Source organism: Centruroides sculpturatus, unplaced genomic scaffold, assembly GCF_000671375.1.
Source record: "Centruroides sculpturatus isolate CEXI.00-Female unplaced genomic scaffold, Cexi_2.0 scaffold935, whole genome shotgun sequence".
Taxonomy (NCBI): Eukaryota; Metazoa; Arthropoda; class Arachnida; order Scorpiones; family Buthidae; genus Centruroides; species Centruroides sculpturatus.
Genome location: NW_019385175.1, coordinates 32,968 through 52,298, shown reverse-complemented (window position 1 = coordinate 52,298; position 19,331 = coordinate 32,968). Strand labels below are relative to the sequence as shown.

The window sequence follows — 19,331 nt, the reverse complement described above, 5'->3', positions numbered from 1 at the left end:
ATGCTCACAACATAACATTTCTGAAGATTCCAAATGCGTATTAGGTAAACCTCACTTTTAATCATAAACAATGAATCAAACTTAATTTTTTTCACATTAATTAACTCTGTTTATGAAAAAAGTCATCTAAAGCTATTGAACCTTACAATGAAAAAAAGATCATTGTAAACTTTTTACACAACAAATAATTGAAATTTACCAATAAAAATACTTTCTGCCGTTTATTTTTCGAAAACTAATTCCATTTTTAGTACTTTGTACAGAAAGTAATTTTTTCATGAGAGCAGCCGTATTGAATTAGCGCAAAGCTCGATAATGAACTAGCTAGCACTCCGAGCTTACCAATTTCGCTAAACATGACGTCACATAGCTCTAAAGTAAACGCCAATGAGCGTGGCACTCGGACGAAAATATACAGGCTGAGCGTGCTGATAGTAAAATTAGCTCAGAAGTAAACGCACCCATAGTACACAGCCATCAGTGTCAAACAAGTGCAACTCACAAAACTCAACATAATAAAATAATAGGTTTATGGCATTACAAAATTCTATTAATAGTATCATATCTTACGTTTTTGAGGGGAATAACATTAACATTTTGGTGTGTTGTGTTGAGTCATGTCAAGTCATAGGTGTGCCGCAAGTAGGAAAAGGTTGTGGAACACTAATCTAAACTAACCGAAGTGCCGCCATTTTAGTTACCTAGGTATACATTAACCCTAAAACAGTGTAAGGTAAGCTAATACCACTCAAATATAGAAAATCACTGAAACAATTTCATATTTTACAACAGAGAAAAGCATACAAAGATTAAGCTAAGTGCCAGATTCATTTAAATTCCTAAGATTCATAACACAGCATGTTTCTTGTGCCAAAACAATAAACCAATCATTCTTAGGGTTCTTTGTAATAGATTCTGCTATAGAGACAGAATGTAGATTCTGGATTTAATTGTGATTTTCAAAACTAGCACAAGTTATTTTAATATAAATGACAGATATAAGTAGGTAAATAGATAAATTTATTGTCTTTTTACACTTTTATAATTGGGGTTTAAGAACAATAAAAATAACAAAATTACAGCAAACATTATTGCTGATGTTAATACATATCAATAACACCATTATTACAAAATTAACAGCGTGAAACACTAATTTGCACTTAGTACAAGACATCAAAATTTGCTTTCATAAATGATAGAGCATAAACATATGTCACAATATAAATAAGTAGCATTTTTAGGAATATTTACAAAATGATTTCTGAAATTTTGACTAGATTTAAATTTAACAATATTTGGGATAAATTTTATCTGTAATTTGCTCAATTACATTTACAAAGTAAATGTAAATGATTACATTTACATTTACAAAGTAAATGGCATACAAAACTATCTGCTATTTCTTTGCACAAATTACATTGATTGGAAAAATAATTTCAGTTATTTAGTTTCAAAAAAGAAGTAGATAATATTGTAGTTTACATTTGTAAAATAAAAATATGTTTCATCAAAATTACATTAAACTAATAGAGTTTCTAGGCAATCATTGTATGTTCTATTATTGTTGGAAGGACTGTAGTCAGTAACAAGCTGCAAGTACTTGCTACAAGCTACTAGTGTTATAAGTCTCATAGCCTGTAATTTTGTAATTTTTATGTAACAGGACCAGATTTCATCAGATCAAAATCTGGAAAGAATGGAGAATCTAATACAGTCTTATTTACATTGTGGAAAGAGACCAGTTTGGAGTTATCATGGGATGGTGCAGTATTATACAGTACTTAAGTGTTGTACTGAGCTTAATGTTCTTACAAGGGATGCCATTATTGCTAGAAAGTAGACAAGGTTATGGAACTCCATGCGAGATGTTTCTGGGGATCTGTGAATGAATATCTCATTTTTGTGGACATTAATACCCACATACACACAAAGTTCTGCTTGACAATAACTTTCTTGAAAGTGAAAATATTTGTTGTATGAAATGGCCAACAAGAATTCTAGACTTAAATCCTATAGAATATGTGAGATACTGTAGGGAGATGAGTTACATCTTATTAGTCTTTGCCAAGAATACACCAAGTGCTTCAAAATGCCCTTGTTAGATAACAGAGTTTATTCTTGACACAGCTAATAAAGAGCATTATAACCAGCAGAAACAATTACTGTTCATATGCAAGAGGCAACCACACAGTGTATTAATTATTTTCTGTGCAAAAAGATTTACAAGAATGCTTGTTTTTGGTTTGACATAATTAGATAATTTTTGCTTTTTAATTGCTTTGTTCCATTTGTATATTAAGTTTCACCTTGTTCTGATCACTAGTTTGAGATATGGTCCAAAGTAATGGTTATGCATAAATTTTTTTGAGTATAATTTTGCCTGTTTTTCTTAGAGAATGTTTAGATATTTAAAAAAAAATCTGGTTATTTCTAGTTTGTTTTCAGTTTACGTTAAAAAATATTTATCCTAAATAAACTATGAATTTAGCTATACTACATGAACCTAGTTGGTATGACTTGTGAGTTTATATAGTATCACTAAGTTCATAATTTAAAAATGAAATTGCTAAATTACTTTAACATATACATTTTTTCTTTATGAATTCAGTTGGTAAATGAGAAGAAACTACAAGAAACTGAGAATCTATTTTTAGATTTTGAAACTCCTGAAAAAGCAAGTAAAATGTAAGTTGATTAGTTCATTTTCTAAATATTTTATTTCTAGATATAGCTAAATATTTGTGAATGTTAATGTTCTTTTCATGCTGCATGAATGAATCAGGTATCCCTCATATAACACTGTAGTTACATTCCGAAAGTGTCATGTTATGCAAATCTGTGCTGTACGAAACAAAGTACTGGTGCAGAACATTGGGTTAGGTTGCAAAAGTTAATAAAAATATACTATTGTTTTTCATTACTAAGAGAAACATATTTACTATAGCAATCAATAATTTATTTCCAGTCACAATTAAAAGTACTGTATGACACTTTAATATTAATTTCAGTTAAACGAGGACATTTTCCTTTTATAAAGTATAATCATATTCTGATCTTATTTTTGTTGATCTTGATCAGAAATATCAGCAACATCTTCATTGTTTTTTTACTTTTATCGTGATTTTTTTATGGAAGACAAATTAAAAATATGTTGTTAATTGAAAATTTGTTTTAATGGGTTTCATTTTGATTAAAGTAAACCTGACAAAAGGCACAAAACAAATTGAAAAATTTCAACTCTAAAATCTGTTGGCAAATTTGAGACAACATGCATGCTTTCTTGAATAAAAAATTATTGAATAATGGAGTTTGCACTTAAAAATTGTAAAATTTTGTACAGAAGATTTCTAATCCATGTTAGAGTGAAACCATGTTGTACTAGGGATACCTGTATTTAATTTGTATGCATACAATAAGATTTATTTATTATAATTTCCTGTCTATAATCTGTGAGAGCAATTTTTGTTGATAAAAATCACATAATTTGCATAAGTGTTTGTCATTAATTATTTGCTTTCTTGGTGTATCAGCAATAAAATTATGCAGCTTATAAGGATATTTATACAGTGGGTGATCAATTAACGAACCTAATCCGTCCCAAGACTGTTCGTTAACGGATTATTGATTTACCATAGGTTTTTATGGGAATTTGATTAATTCGTTCTGGAGACCCCAAAAAAATAAAAAATATATACTTTCTTACTATGTTTATTTATATCTATATATATATATAAAAATGGACATGTATGTCCCTATATTTCACTTTTTCGCAAAAACTACACATCGCACGTGAATGGTGTTTGTATGTGGTAGTAGCCCCAAGTCTCTATTCGTGCATAGGGGTGGTTGCGTCTCGATAGCTATAAGGGTGCGGGAGATATGGGCTTGAAAGTGGTTGAAAGTGGCTTTCTATTTCGAATGTTTTGTTCGAATTTGTTCGAATTAAATTCGAACATAAAATTCGAATATTGGTTCGATTATAGAACGATTGTAAACGTTCCAGAAACGTTGAAAATAGTTCGTTTGACTAAACGTAAAAATTCTCTAATTAGTCTGGAAACGGGGGACCTAATTCTTGCATTCTGTGAAAACGGGTAAGATTGGTTATAATGTAATCATCTTAATCTTCACTATCGTTACTTTTTAAAAACCCAGCGAAGCAGGTCCTTGCAGCTAGATTCTAGATTACTTAGAAAAACAGTCTTTTATATGTAAAAAAAAACTATATTACATACAAATGTATGAACAAATAAAAACCCAGCGAAGCGGGTCCTTGCAAGCTAGTGTATTAATAAAAATACATATATACATAGTCTTGCATTTTTATTAGTCATGTTTTTCCATTTGTGGGGGTTAAAGAATCTGTCTAATGTCGATTGCTTTTCTCTCTTCTTCAAGATTTTTAAGAAATAATTAATAGCATTGTACTGTAATCGTAGAGATCCCTAAATTAGAAACCTCAACCTGGTTTGGATGTCATTCTAAGACCATCGTTCTGACATCATCCCACTTCTTCAAAAAAATGTTTAATACCAGATATCAACATTAATTCTCTTTTTCAGAAGAAAACATATCTCGCTGAGTTTCTCAGTGTTCTTCTGTTGTCAGATCTGTTTCAGGTTCCATTATGAGCTCTTCAANTTATCATCGTAAGTGAGATGTGTCCTGAGAAGACAGTGTTTTCAAACAATCAGTCTTAACCACATGACGATACAACAAAGAATCTCGCAAATTGCATCAGACATCGCATTAATCACTTGGAGGTTCGGCCCCCAGTCAATAAACTTAATCCTAATTTGGCCCTTCTTCAAAAAAGGTTGTGCATCCCTGGCTTACTGTAGACTTGTTCAAGCCATATTGCCCAGCAACATCAGACATATTCTGCCCACTCTCACCTTTCAAAAATAAAAACCAACGCAAGACTTAACGAGTGCTTGCCCAACATACTCATGAATTCTATGAAAATTGTTTCTGTCAGAAAAATAAAAGGCTGGAATTACGAGGGAGAATTTCAAAGTTTGGAGGAATACTATCTGATCAATATATACTGGGCTGAGTGTCAATGTTTACATCTCCCACACTCCAAAAAGTTTTGAATTGTTCTCTGAAGACAAGGGAAGACCAATCAGTATTCATTATTTTATGTTTCTTCTTATGTTTGTTCTGTGAGGTGTTCATTATTCAATCATGTGTTCATTGTCCAAACATAAAAATCTTTTGTGAAAGTGTTTGTTAACTGAACTGTTCATTAATCAATCACCCACTGTAGTTAAAAATGCATATTCTCAAATCTAAGAAAGAAATTAAACAATTTTTATTTTAAATAAAAATTTAAAATTTTCATTGCATCAATTTAATGGACTCTAATATAGGTTTCTCATTACTGTTCATAATATGGGTTTCTCATTACTGTTCATAAAATGAAACTTGCATTCTGTGGAGCTGCTTGTCTGGGATTATTATTCTAATCTCAAATTTATACTAATGTTAAAGTAAATTTAAAACAAATGTAGTAAAAATAAATTACAGAATTGAAGAACTAAATAGAGAAATTTGTAATATTCTGAAATATCCATTTTTAGTCATTGGAAGGCAATTATTTCTCGCAAAGTCAATTTTCCTTTATATGATCTTGTTTGCCTAAACTTATGCAAATTGTTTAAAATAAAATCAAGAAAATTACAATACTTCTTCATTATGATCGTTGGTATCTGAGCACAATTGTCTCCCTACCTGTTTCCATAAAGCAGTCATTGCATTTTGCAGTTTTGCAGACAACTGCAGCCACAATGACTAAAAGTTACAGAAGTAGCTTGGTAACACAATTGACATAGACACAACTTATTGACCAATAAAATTGTAGTAATAGTTGCAGTTACATTTGACATTTTCTGGTTAGAAAACTTAACTAAACAAAGCTATCCTTTATATCTTTTAAGAAAAAGAGAAAAAGGATAGCTTTTTCTCTTTTTCTTAAAATTTTAATGAAGAAATTCTACAGATATTCACGATGGTATTCATGATTATTGATCACTTATGTAATCATAATTCCAATTTGGTGTTCCAGTTTGTCACCATATTAAATAATCAAGATGACTTATAATAAACTCATACATATATACATCCTCTACAAATATAAGGATATTTGTAGAGGATGTATATATGTATGAGTTTTGGTTACATGATTTTCTGTAATTATTACAGAACATTTTTCACACTAGATGTTAGTTGGTATTGATAAAGGATACTAATTAAGTTTCTTCAAATGTGCAATACAATTTTCAATGTTTTTGGAGGTGATGTTTTTTCCTTGGGCAGTAGATCTGGTTTCAGTGTGCAGCATTCAGAAAAGAAAACTTTTTACTTCCAGTGCCAGCACTAAGCACACTGTGTTTAGACTGTTTCCATTAGTACAAAAATGTAGCTACTTTTGTGTGTTACCAATTTTGTTATGAAGAGAACAACTTTTATTTACTTCTGGATAAAGAATTATCTCAATTCAAAATGGTATGAATCATATAAATAATGTTATATAATAACTTTTTGGAATAATAGTGGATCTTGTAAGAGTTGCTTTTCCAATATTTTGAAACATTTGAAAACATGCACTAATCATTCAGTAATTGTTTTCTATAAACCTGTGCACTGAAAGAACTGGTACTAATATCCAAATTTATTTGCTAAACTCATCTAACAATAGTAAACACCCCATCACATTTTATCATGTCAAGATTATGTCTTGATGTGTAAAAATTGTTTCTGATTATACATAGCAGGTTGTAAACTGCACTATTGAAATGGAGTTTTAACACACAATCTACAGATATTATGCAGGAAAATATGGTTTTACTGCTATTGTAGCAAAAATTGTAAAATGAACCACCAGCCGATGTTACTGAAAATAAAATCTTTAATGAGATAATATAAAAACAAATTATAAAAATGTTTAAGCAAACAGTTTGCCTTCTTTAAGCAACGGAACAAGGATATGAAAAATTGTTGATCAAAAACTGTTCCATTACCTGAGGAAGCTTGAATAATCATGTGGAAATGTTTGCTTAAACAATTTTTTTGTGTTATCTCATTAAAGTTTTTATTTTTTAATAACATCAGCTCAGTTTATTTTACAATCTGTTCAGTTTCTGGTATACTCTTGCTATTTATAACTACTTGTATTAGTCTGCTGGCTGACCAAAGCAGCAAACACTTTTTCCTACTAGGTTCAGGTCCTATCTTCAGAGGTCCAGGTCAGATCTTCAGAAATTTTGCATACATGATCAGATCATCTATTCGTTTCATCTCATCATCCAAAACCACTACTTGCCTTGCTAAACCTGTAATTGGCCCAAATCAAAATGATTCTCTTATTTTGTCATGATATATGTTTTGCAAGAAGTAATTTTTTGATTCATTTTAAAGTTGAATTTGTTGGATAGCAGCATTTAAATTGACCAACGATTGAAGATGTTAATTTTGCGAATTTAATGACATTTTGAAATGTGTTAGCTTTGATTTGTCAAATGATCAATGTAATAATTTCTTAACATTGTAGAGATGCAATGTTTTTTAATATATAATTTGATAGTGAGTATGTCAAGAGATTTTCTGTTCAAAACTTTTTAACAGTACTGAATTAACACATTAATGTGTGTTGATATTGTCTTAACTTATTATGTATAATATAGTAATTTATCTAAAATTTTATTTTATTAGAGCTCTATCATTTGAAAAAAACTAAATAAATATATCGATATATAATTTTTTACAGCATTAAATTGAAACATTTTGAGAAATTTAATGATTATGCAGATGCCGCAGCAGGTGAGAAATAATTGAATGTCTTTATGATAAAGTAAAATGTTTACAAAGCAAAGTAAGTGCCTAATTATGTGTTTTTTTTTCTTTTTAATTCCTTTTAGCTGTTTCTGCCTTAATAGAAGGCAAGATGAGTAAACAGTTGAAGAAAATGTTGAAAAAAGTTGTAGTGAAAGAAGCTCAAGAGCAACTAGCTGTGGCAGATACTAAACTAGGAGGAATCATAAAGGTATTAACTATTGCAATATTTGTTGTTTCAAATTAAAATGATTCTAAATATATAGATACATAGTTCATAATTTATTATTTACCTTCAGAATACTCAACCACATTCGATATTAATACAAATTGTAAAAATTATCTACTCTGGTGGTCTGTACAGTTCGCCGAAACTGTTCAATTTTCCCCCCCACACTACCAAGAATTACTCAAGGTCAGGCATGCATGGTTAATCCTTTGAGGATTAACTTAACGTGTATGGCTGCCTTTAGGCAGATTGCCCAAGTGTTGCATTGCTGTAAACTTAACAGAACAAACAAAAAATAACAATAGGCTATTGCCTAAATTTACTGGGGCATTACAAAAAAGAGGAGACACTTTTAAGTGAATTATTATACTGAGAGTGTATATGTAAATATTACTCAACTTCAAAATTAATTAATGTCTTTAAGAACCCTTCAATATAAGCTTTTTGCTGTTTGGCAACAAACCTACATCACCGTTTTCATGAATCAAACACTTGTTTACATTTTTTTGAGGGTTACATTTCACCATTCATCTTTAAGTATTTTCCAAGCCCAGTCAGAGTTGTAGCATGTTGGTGGAAAAGTTGTTGTACAAGGAATTCAAAACTGAAGAGGTCTAAAGAGATGATGACCAGTGATTTAATCCTGTTCTTTTTTATATAATTGTACCTGTAGAAGTTTTAAGATGTTTGCAATACTCCTTACTTTTCTTTGCAGTGTGAGAAGAGGCTTTGTCATGATGGAACACAACTTTGTCCATCTCTCCTGGATATATACTAGGAATTTCTCTTTCTAAATATGGTTTCAGTACATTGCTGATTTAATAGTCAGCATTTACCTTAACTTTATTAAGGACTTTTATAAGAGGAAATGTTCTTTTCCAGTCATTCCTCTGATGATCATGAAACCTTTCTGACCAGCTTTTGTAGCATTTTTCCAATTAAGTTTTGGGAACATTTTGATCAGGAAAAGAGTAACAAATCTTCCAAACTCCATTGCAGTAGCTTAAGTAAAAATATGTTTCTTCCAATGTCACCATAAATTTTGATCTACCTGCCATCAGGTGTCATTTGTACAGTTTGTGAGCATTTGTCTTGTGATTCTGTTTGTGTTCTGCAGAAAGATGATGTACTTTAGTCTTCTATACTTTCATTGCTTTCAAATCCTAACGAATTATGTTTTGTACAGTCCTCTGTCAAGTTCCAATTTGCTTGGCAATGTTTCTGATGCTTGGAGGGTTTGGTGTAGACAGTAGTTTGCAGACCTCAATATTGGCTTTTCAGTGTGCAGGCACTTTTACATGGGCATGAATATCCCAATTTTTATGCCGCACCATTTTTTCAAATTTTTTATGCAAACAATTTTACGACATTGAAAAGAATTGTGGGTAATCACAAAAAAGATCTTGTGAATTTCAGTGTTACCAATTAAAAGATATAACATAGTAAAGTTGAGTAATATTTGAGTACACACCTTCGATAATAGCTGAAACTTGGTCTTGGTCATATGAAGTAAAACTTAAACAGTAAGGTAATGATTGCAGACATTTTGATTTATCCCAATCCAAGAACTTAAGAATAGTGTGTGAAATTGTCATGGTTATCATGTTTATTGCATATTATTGGTTTGTACAGTACATGTGAAAATATACAGTGTACAAAGTGGACAACAGTTAATTCCAGTTATTATGGATCATTTATAGAACATTGTTTGGAAACACTTCCTGGTCGGTTGGTTGATAGTGGGGAATGATATCAGTATTTGATTGGTCACTCTAACTCATCCTAAAGGTTGGTGGGTCTTGTAGCAACTAGTAAATCACCAGAAACTATTATAGGTGATGATTTTGAGTGATGTCTTGTCTCAGTAGTCAAACTAGTAAGCATTTCCAAATAGACCCTTAGTCAGTTGTATGGTATAAGCAATGTGAGTCAATGCAAGACCTACTAATCATTCTGCACAATAATGTTAAATGTCATGTGCCTGTCAAAGATAGAGTATTTTTTCCAAGTGAGGCTGGAAAGTACTGGAACATCTACTCATATGAAGACTTGTAATTTTGATTTGATTACAAAAGTCAAAGAAGCTGTACATGAAAAATGGCTCCATGATGGAGATGAGATCTTTTGAGCAGTAGGAGTGACATCTTGAAAAATAATTCAGCATGTGGAAAGCAAGGCATCTTCTGAGGATTTGTCAAAAAATTTTTAAATAATAGGGGAGAAAAAATTCCTGCATAACTGATTTATATAATAAAATTATATTTTTTGAAAAATTCTTTTGCCCTGACTTAATTGACAGCCCTCAAATCAAAGTTTAAATATACTTTCTAGTTTAATAAAATTGAAGACAAAACTGCCCAAAAAGGGATCACCATTTACTATTTGTGTTCCAGGACTATACACTTTTTCGGCGACTGACCTTTCTTTGTAGGCTGCTTGTTGCTGGAAAATTACAAAGCGTCCTTTTAAAAAACACAAAACACATCCAATTAAAATTATAAAAATTTCTGAAAAAGGAACTGGTGACATACTTTCTAGTCTTATAAATAAAAAATTCATATTTTTAACTTTCTTTTTATTTATTTTAATATTAAATTCAGTTATAATTCTTATAAAATTCCATATTTCTGTACCTAAAATATATAAATACAGAAACAGAAATTGATATCAAAATTTGATTCATCAGTTACATAAGAACTAGTAGCCTGGGACGCCCCCTAGTGGGCGTTATTTACAAATTTCCATGAGGCACGGTTTTTTTGACTTTTTTGTTCCTATCAGTATGCTGTACAGCTCTGTTAAAGTCCTAATGGTAAGATTTACTTACCGAATGAAGAGGTGGCAACCCCCCCAAACTAGCCCCTGTGCAAACAGTAAAGTCAAAGGAACCATACCCCTACTCGTGACCCTTCGCGAGATATAAGCCCCTGAAATAATAAATTCCTATTACAAATATACTGAATTATTTATATTGTTATATTGACCAAATAATAATTTATGGGCCAAATGAATAATAATAATTTATATTGTTAATTTAAATAATAATTAAAATTGTTAATTTGAATGTTTGAAATATGACACACGATAGGGGTGCCTCTAGTGTCTTATCAAACAGTTACACGGACAGACACCCGTTGAATGGGTTATATATATAGATATGTTGAATACATTGTCTTTGACTATCATAAGTTTAGTTTGAACAAAAGTTTTATTAACCATGAAATTATTCCTTACTTTAGTTTATGCTTTTAAAAGAATTGCAGGAGAAAATATATGTAACATATACTGCAGCTCTGAATTAGAATTGATATTTGAATATTAGGAATATTAGAGAGAACTTGTTAAAGTGTTACTATGTAATGAATTTAAAACTTATTCTTAATCTTTTATAATTAATTGATTGAACACTGAATTTTTTCTGTTTAAAATAGGATAAGTTGCATATAAACTGTGTTTCAAATACCAATGTTCAAGAATTAATGAGATGTATTAGATCACAAATGGATAGTTTAATTTCTGGTATACCAAGTAGTGAAATGGCAAAAATGACATTAGGTCTTGCTCACAGGTAAGTAAAAATTAATTTGATTCGATTTAAATAAAAATTAATTTTCATTTGAAACAATGTAGTTTTTTTGAAGTACAGTACACTCTTGTCAGTTTAAATTAATTATTGTATAGGGCAAGTCAGGTTAGAGGAATATAAAGCTAAGAGAATACAGACAAATACATACATTAGATGTTAATAATATAATGTATTTGGTATTTAAATTTATATTAAAAAATTAGTCGTTAAGGCGTTTAAAAAGTTCTTTTTCTATTGAAAGCAATGCTAGTGACAACGATATTTTCTCCAACTGAGTGATCCTTACAAATGTATGAATTCACTTCATGGTTGAAAAACTGCGCTNCTGACTTAATTGACAGCCCTCAAATCAAAGTTTAAATATACTTTCTAGTTTAATAAAATTGAAGACAAAACTGCCCAAAAAGGGATCACCATTTACTATTTGTGTTCCAGGACTATACACTTTTTCGGCGACTGACCTTTCTTTGTAGGCTGCTTGTTGCTGGAAAATTACAAAGCGTCCTTTTAAAAAACACAAAACACATCCAATTAAAATTATAAAAATTTCTGAAAAAGGAACTGGTGACATACTTTCTAGTCTTATAAATAAAAAATTCATATTTTTAACTTTCTTTTTATTTATTTTAATATTAAATTCAGTTATAATTCTTATAAAATTCCATATTTCTGTACCTAAAATATATAAATACAGAAACAGAAATTGATATCAAAATTTGATTCATCAGTTACATAAGAACTAGTAGCCTGGGACGCCCCCTAGTGGGCGTTATTTACAAATTTCCATGAGGCACGGTTTTTTTGACTTTTTTGTTCCTATCAGTATGCTGTACAGCTCTGTTAAAGTCCTAATGGTAAGATTTACTTACCGAATGAAGAGGTGGCAACCCCCCCAAACTAGCCCCTGTGCAAACAGTAAAGTCAAAGGAACCATACCCCTACTCGTGACCCTTCGCGAGATATAAGCCCCTGAAATAATAAATTCCTATTACAAATATACTGAATTATTTATATTGTTATATTGACCAAATAATAATTTATGGGCCAAATGAATAATAATAATTTATATTGTTAATTTAAATAATAATTAAAATTGTTAATTTGAATGTTTGAAATATGACACACGATAGGGGTGCCTCTAGTGTCTTATCAAACAGTTACACGGACAGACACCCGTTGAATGGGTTATATATATAGATATGTTGAATACATTGTCTTTGACTATCATAAGTTTAGTTTGAACAAAAGTTTTATTAACCATGAAATTATTCCTTACTTTAGTTTATGCTTTTAAAAGAATTGCAGGAGAAAATATATGTAACATATACTGCAGCTCTGAATTAGAATTGATATTTGAATATTAGGAATATTAGAGAGAACTTGTTAAAGTGTTACTATGTAATGAATTTAAAACTTATTCTTAATCTTTTATAATTAATTGATTGAACACTGAATTTTTTCTGTTTAAAATAGGATAAGTTGCATATAAACTGTGTTTCAAATACCAATGTTCAAGAATTAATGAGATGTATTAGATCACAAATGGATAGTTTAATTTCTGGTATACCAAGTAGTGAAATGGCAAAAATGACATTAGGTCTTGCTCACAGGTAAGTAAAAATTAATTTGATTCGATTTAAATAAAAATTAATTTTCATTTGAAACAATGTAGTTTTTTTGAAGTACAGTACACTCTTGTCAGTTTAAATTAATTATTGTATAGGGCAAGTCAGGTTAGAGGAATATAAAGCTAAGAGAATACAGACAAATACATACATTAGATGTTAATAATATAATGTATTTGGTATTTAAATTTATATTAAAATATGTAGTGTACATTAATTTTATAGATTTGTCATATTTAAAAAATAATAATTTGATTTTTTGAATATTTATGGAAAGAAAATGAAATGGGTTCAGATTAAGCAGTTTAGATTAGTGAGAGTGTATGGTATATTATTTTCAATGATTAAAATATTACATACTGAAATTCTTGATGTTAATTTCTCGTCACTACCTCTGAGAATTATATTCAAAAATTTATTTTTCTAAAAAGAATAGTTTGTAAACTGAAATATTTCTTTTTTGTTTTATTTTATGTACAGCTTGGCTCGATACAAATTGAAATTCAGTCCCGATAAAGTTGACACAATGATCATTCAAGCTATTTGTAAGTATTTTTAACTATAATACAAATAATAATAAATTATTAATAAAGTAATTTATTTCGAATGAAAGTGCTGGACTCTTAAACAGAAAAAAGCACAAGGTAGTTTTTTAATAGTTATTTTAGAATGGAAAATTATTGTTTTAGTAATAGGTTACAATAGAATTTTTTAATTGTTTAAAGGACTTTAATTTGTATACAAAATTTATTAAAAGTGGTTATTTCAATTAAAATGTTTAAATAAATTCTAATAAATGTTAATAATCTAACAGTTAAATAAAAAGTAGAGTGCATGAAATTCTCCTTGTGTAATTTTAGACTTCATATATATACAGATATCTACAAAAAACAACCAATATTACATTTAATAATAATTTTTTAAAAGGTTTTTTACATATAAATAAAAGCAAATTATTTAGATAATGTGTTATTTTATCTAAAAACAGCTTGTGTCTGCTTTATATTCCAGCTCTTTTGGATGACCTTGACAAGGAACTTAATAATTATATTATGAGATGTAAGGAATGGTATGGTTGGCATTTTCCAGAATTGTCAAAAATTATTACAGATAATACAGTTTACGTTCTAGCCGTTAAAGCTATAGGTAAGTTAAATTATGAAAACTGGTTATATAAATTTATATCTTTCTTTTTTAAAGTTACTAATTAAAATTTTCGTCTGTGTTGTTGTAATTAATAATTAATTTTTCAAATCCTTTTTTAGGTTTGAGAACTAATGCTGCAGGGTGTGACCTCTCAGATATTCTCAGCTCAGATCTTGAACAGAAAGTCAAAGAGATGGCTGAAATATCTATGGGAACAGAAATTTCAGATGATGATATGAAGAATATAATTCATCTGTGCAATGAGGTTAGTAAATATTAAAATTTGTTATATTTGTCTAATTTAAAAATATAAGAAATATTGAATTTTATTTTGATTATGTAATATATATGGAAAGTATGGAATCATTATTATTGACCTGCAATAACATGTGCTTATTTTTTTGACATGTATACATGCACAGTGATTTTTGTTGATTTTTTTCACATAATTATACTGCTTATAGTTGCTGTTATTCAAATTTGACAATTTTGAAAAATCCTGTGATTTGTCTTCTCTGCACATGCAAAATTTTAACATCATATTGTTTAGTTTATAAAATACAAATAATTTTCTTGATCCTTCTCCTCTGGAGAGCTCTTCAAACTTTGAAATGGCTTGGGCTAATGTGAAACTTCAGCTGGATGATAAATAAATGGAAGGACTGGAAAGTGATTTTTCTGTATTTTTTTTGCATAAAGTAAACCTGCAAATATGTTAAAATTGTTGGTCATGGGTCCTAACATCTTATTAGTGTTTGAGGTCCTAATGAGTTGCAAACTGTTGTGTCATTATACCATGCTTAGCTGACAAGCATCCATGATATCATGATTGCCATAAATGATGTCTTTATCATGATATTATGATTGTCATAAATGTTGTCTTTGAGGCATCATGATGGAAATCATGATGCCTCAAAGACATCATTAAAAATGACACAGAACAGAAAATCGCTGTATTATACGTGAAATCTTTTGATAAAAATGAAAAATTGTATACAATCACAAGCATAAAACAGTTTTTTTAAGACCTGTGATAAGCAGAAAAATTTTTCAACTGAATATTTTACACAGATGGATAGCTTAAGGATACATATTTGGCTGTAAGGAAGTACAGCCGAGTTATTTATTTATGTTGTTGTTGTTGTTGTTAATAATTAATTCATGAAAATAGCTTTCTGTGTAAGTAGCCATATTCCATTTGCTTAATAAATTACATCAGTTATATGGCATTTGGCATATTTTACAGAAATTATAATCTCAGATAATTCAAAGTTTCAAATATTTCATCTCTTGAATTTTGAACTAACAAGGATTTCCTGTAGTTGATTAACTGAGTCCTTTGTCTCAGTGATTTCAATTACTGAGGCAAAGGACTCAGTTAAACAATTTTCAAAATAAAAATGGGATTTAAATAAAATTAATCTTACAAATTTTTATAATTTTTCAATTTATGTACTATAATTTTTATGCAAGATACTAGAGTTTCTGTACAAACCTTTGGTTGATTAAAATGTATTATTATTATTAACTGAATAGTAAATTCAGTTCTTTTTTTTATGTACAGTACATTAAATAATAAGGTTTAATAATAATTGTGTTTATATAATTAATTTAATTAAAGGCATAATGAAAGAGATTGGAGAAAAGTTGATAGATTTGGAAGGATTATAATTATTTACATGGTTCCTACACACCTGGAAAATCAGGGAAAGTCAGGGATTTTCATTAGTGTTCGGAAAAAGTCATGGAAAGTCAGGGAATTTGTCTCCTTAACTGCATTGTTGATCTCGTTTGCTGAATATGGATGACCAATCATAGCCATCTGCAGGTGGCAAGAAGTAATGCTGCAATCTTTAATAAGAAAATACACCAGAATCCATTTTGAAATGGCTTTTTTCACTGTTCTGAAGCCATATAAGTTTACAGTTGTGGAATAATAACAGGATAAACTACTTTAATAATGTTTAATTTTTAATTTTAATAATTCAGCGATTATAAAAAGATGAAATTGTTTATTAGAATAAAAAATAACTAATTAAAAATTTGTTTGAAAACTTTTAAAAGTTGAAATCGTAATTTATTAGAATGTTTGCTTCAAAATAGCTAAATAGATCAGTAAAAATCTGTAATTTAATCGTTTTTTATGTTTAAAACATTACTACACAACATAAAAAATTATAGTTACTCAACGTTTACAACGTTTACAATTATAGTTACTCAACGTTGGTGCTGACTTGTTGTTGGCACAAACTTTTTATACTTGTTGTTACGATTTTCCTTGAAAGTACTGTACTGCAAGCGTATTTTTTTCCGCAACATTGATACATAGTTTAATAATTGGTTTAACTGAAATGACGTTGGGTAACAAATATCACTGATTTTGGCAAATTTAGGAATTAAAAACTGGCAAGATTGATCATACTTGTAATAAATATTCTGTAGTTATATTTTCGAAAATCAGCAGGTAATCTGATAATTTAACTAATGTTAACCTGCTTATAATTAAAATTTAAAAATTAAAAAGCTGGTAAATTTTTAAAAAATTAATTACATTACTAAAAAAATAAAATAAATTTGATTATCTTTTGTGTGAAACAACACCAAAACAATTTTTATAGTTATGTTGCAAAAGAAAGAGATTTGTAGTTACGATTCTCTGTGCTGAACTTCTATATTTTAATAATGTATAATTGTAATTTCATTTTCAAATCCTTTTTTAGGTTTGAGAACTAATGCTGCAGGGTGTGACCTCTCAGATATTCTCAGCTCAGATCTTGAACAGAAAGTCAAAGAGATGGCTGAAATATCTATGGGAACAGAAATTTCAGATGATGATATGAAGAATATAATTCATCTGTGCAATGAGGTTAGTAAATATTAAAATTTGTTATATTTGTCTAATTTAAAAATATAAGAAATATTGAATTTTATTTTGATTATGTAATATATATGGAAAGTATGGAATCATTATTATTGACCTGCAATAACATGTGCTTATTTTTTTGACATGTATACATGCACAGTGATTTTTGTTGATTTTTTTCACATAATTATACTGCTTATAGTTGCTGTTATTCAAATTTGACAATTTTGAAAAATCCTGTGATTTGTCTTCTCTGCACATGCAAAATTTTAACATCATATTGTTTAGTTTATAAAATACAAATAATTTTCTTGATCCTTCTCCTCTGGAGAGCTCTTCAAACTTTGAAATGGCTTGGGCTAATGTGAAACTTCAGCTGGATGATAAATAAATGGAAGGACTGGAAAGTGATTTTTCTGTATTTTTTTTGCATAAAGTAAACCTGCAAATATGTTAAAATTGTTGGTCATGGGTCCTAACATCTTATTAGTGTTTGAGGTCCTAATGAGTTGCAAACTGTTGTGTCATTATACCATGCTTAGCTGACAAGCATCCATGATATCATGATTGCCATAAATGATGTCTTTATCATGATATTATGATTGTCATAAATGTTGTCTTTGAGGCATCATGATGGAAATCATGATGCCTCAAAGACATCATTAAAAATGACACAGAACAGAAAATCGCTGTATTATACGTGAAATCTTTTGATAAAAATGAAAAATTGTATACAATCACAAGCATAAAACAGTTTTTTTAAGACCTTTGATAAGCAGAAAAATTTTTCAACTGAATATTTTACACAGATGGATAGCTTAAGGATACATATTTGGCTGTAAGGAAGTACAGCCGAGTTATTTATTTATGTTGTTGTTGTTGTTGTTAATAATTAATTCATGAAAATAGCTTTCTGTGTAAGTAGCCATATTCCATTTGCTTAATAAATTACATCAGTTATATGGCATTTGGCATATTTTACAGAAATTATAATCTCAGATAATTCAAAGTTTCAAATATTTCATCTCTTGAATTTTGAACTAACAAGGATTTCCTGTAGTTGATTAACTGAGTCCTTTGTCTCAGTGATTTCAATTACTGAGGCAAAGGACTCAGTTAAACAATTTTCAAAATAAAAATGGGATTTAAATAAAATTAATCTTACAAATTTTTATAATTTTTCAATTTATGTACTATAATTTTTATGCAAGATACTAGAGTTTCTGTACAAACCTTTGGTTGATTAAAATGTATTATTATTATTAACTGAATAGTAAATTCAGTTCTTTTTTTTATGTACAGTACATTAAATAATAAGGTTTAATAATAATTGTGTTTATATAATTAATTTAATTAAAGGCATAATGAAAGAGATTGGAGAAAAGTTGATAGATTTGGAAGGATTATAATTGTTTACATGGTTCCTACACACCTGGAAAATCAGGGAAAGTCAGGGATTTTCATTAGTGTTCGGAAAAAGTCATGGAAAGTCAGGGAATTTGTCTCCTTAACTGCATTGTTGATCTCGTTTGCTGAATATGGATGACCAATCATAGCCATCTGCAGGTGGCAAGAAGTAATGCTGCAATCTTTAATAAGAAAATACACCAGAATCCATTTTGAAATGGCTTTTTTCACCGTTCTGAAGCCATATAATTTTACAGTTGTGGATTAATAACAGGATAAACTACTTTTATGTAATAGTGTTTAATTTTTAATTTTAATAATTCAGCGATTATAAAAAGATGAAATTGTTTATTAGAATAAAAAATAACTAATTAAAAATTTGTTTGCAAACTTTTAAAAGTTGAAATCGTAATTTATTAGAATGTTCATTTCAAAATAGCTAAATAGATCAGTAAAAGTCTGTAATTTAATCGTTTTTCACGTTTAAAACATTACTACACAGCATAAAAAATTATAAATAGTTACCCGACGTTTACAGTAAAATACTGGCGCTGACTTGTTGTTGGCACAAGCTTTTTATATTTGTTGTTACGATTTTCCTTGAATGTACTGTACTGCAAGCATATTTTCCCTCTCTCTTCC

General features: G+C 29.2%; 1 protein-coding gene across 1 annotated transcript in view; it reads left to right on the top strand.

The window, feature by feature from the left end:
* Nucleotides 1-19,331, top strand: part of LOC111635756 (nucleolar protein 58-like) — a 46,201-nt gene that overhangs the window by 6,667 nt on the left and 20,203 nt on the right. The window contains exons 2-8 of the mRNA XM_023380820.1: nt 2,609-2,685; nt 7,769-7,821; nt 7,920-8,044; nt 11,494-11,630; nt 13,754-13,818; nt 14,285-14,419; nt 14,539-14,684. Coding sequence (XP_023236588.1) covers nt 2,609-2,685; nt 7,769-7,821; nt 7,920-8,044; nt 11,494-11,630; nt 13,754-13,818; nt 14,285-14,419; nt 14,539-14,684 — 738 coding nt within the window. The remainder of the gene's footprint in view (nt 1-2,608; nt 2,686-7,768; nt 7,822-7,919; nt 8,045-11,493; nt 11,631-13,753; nt 13,819-14,284; nt 14,420-14,538; nt 14,685-19,331) is intronic.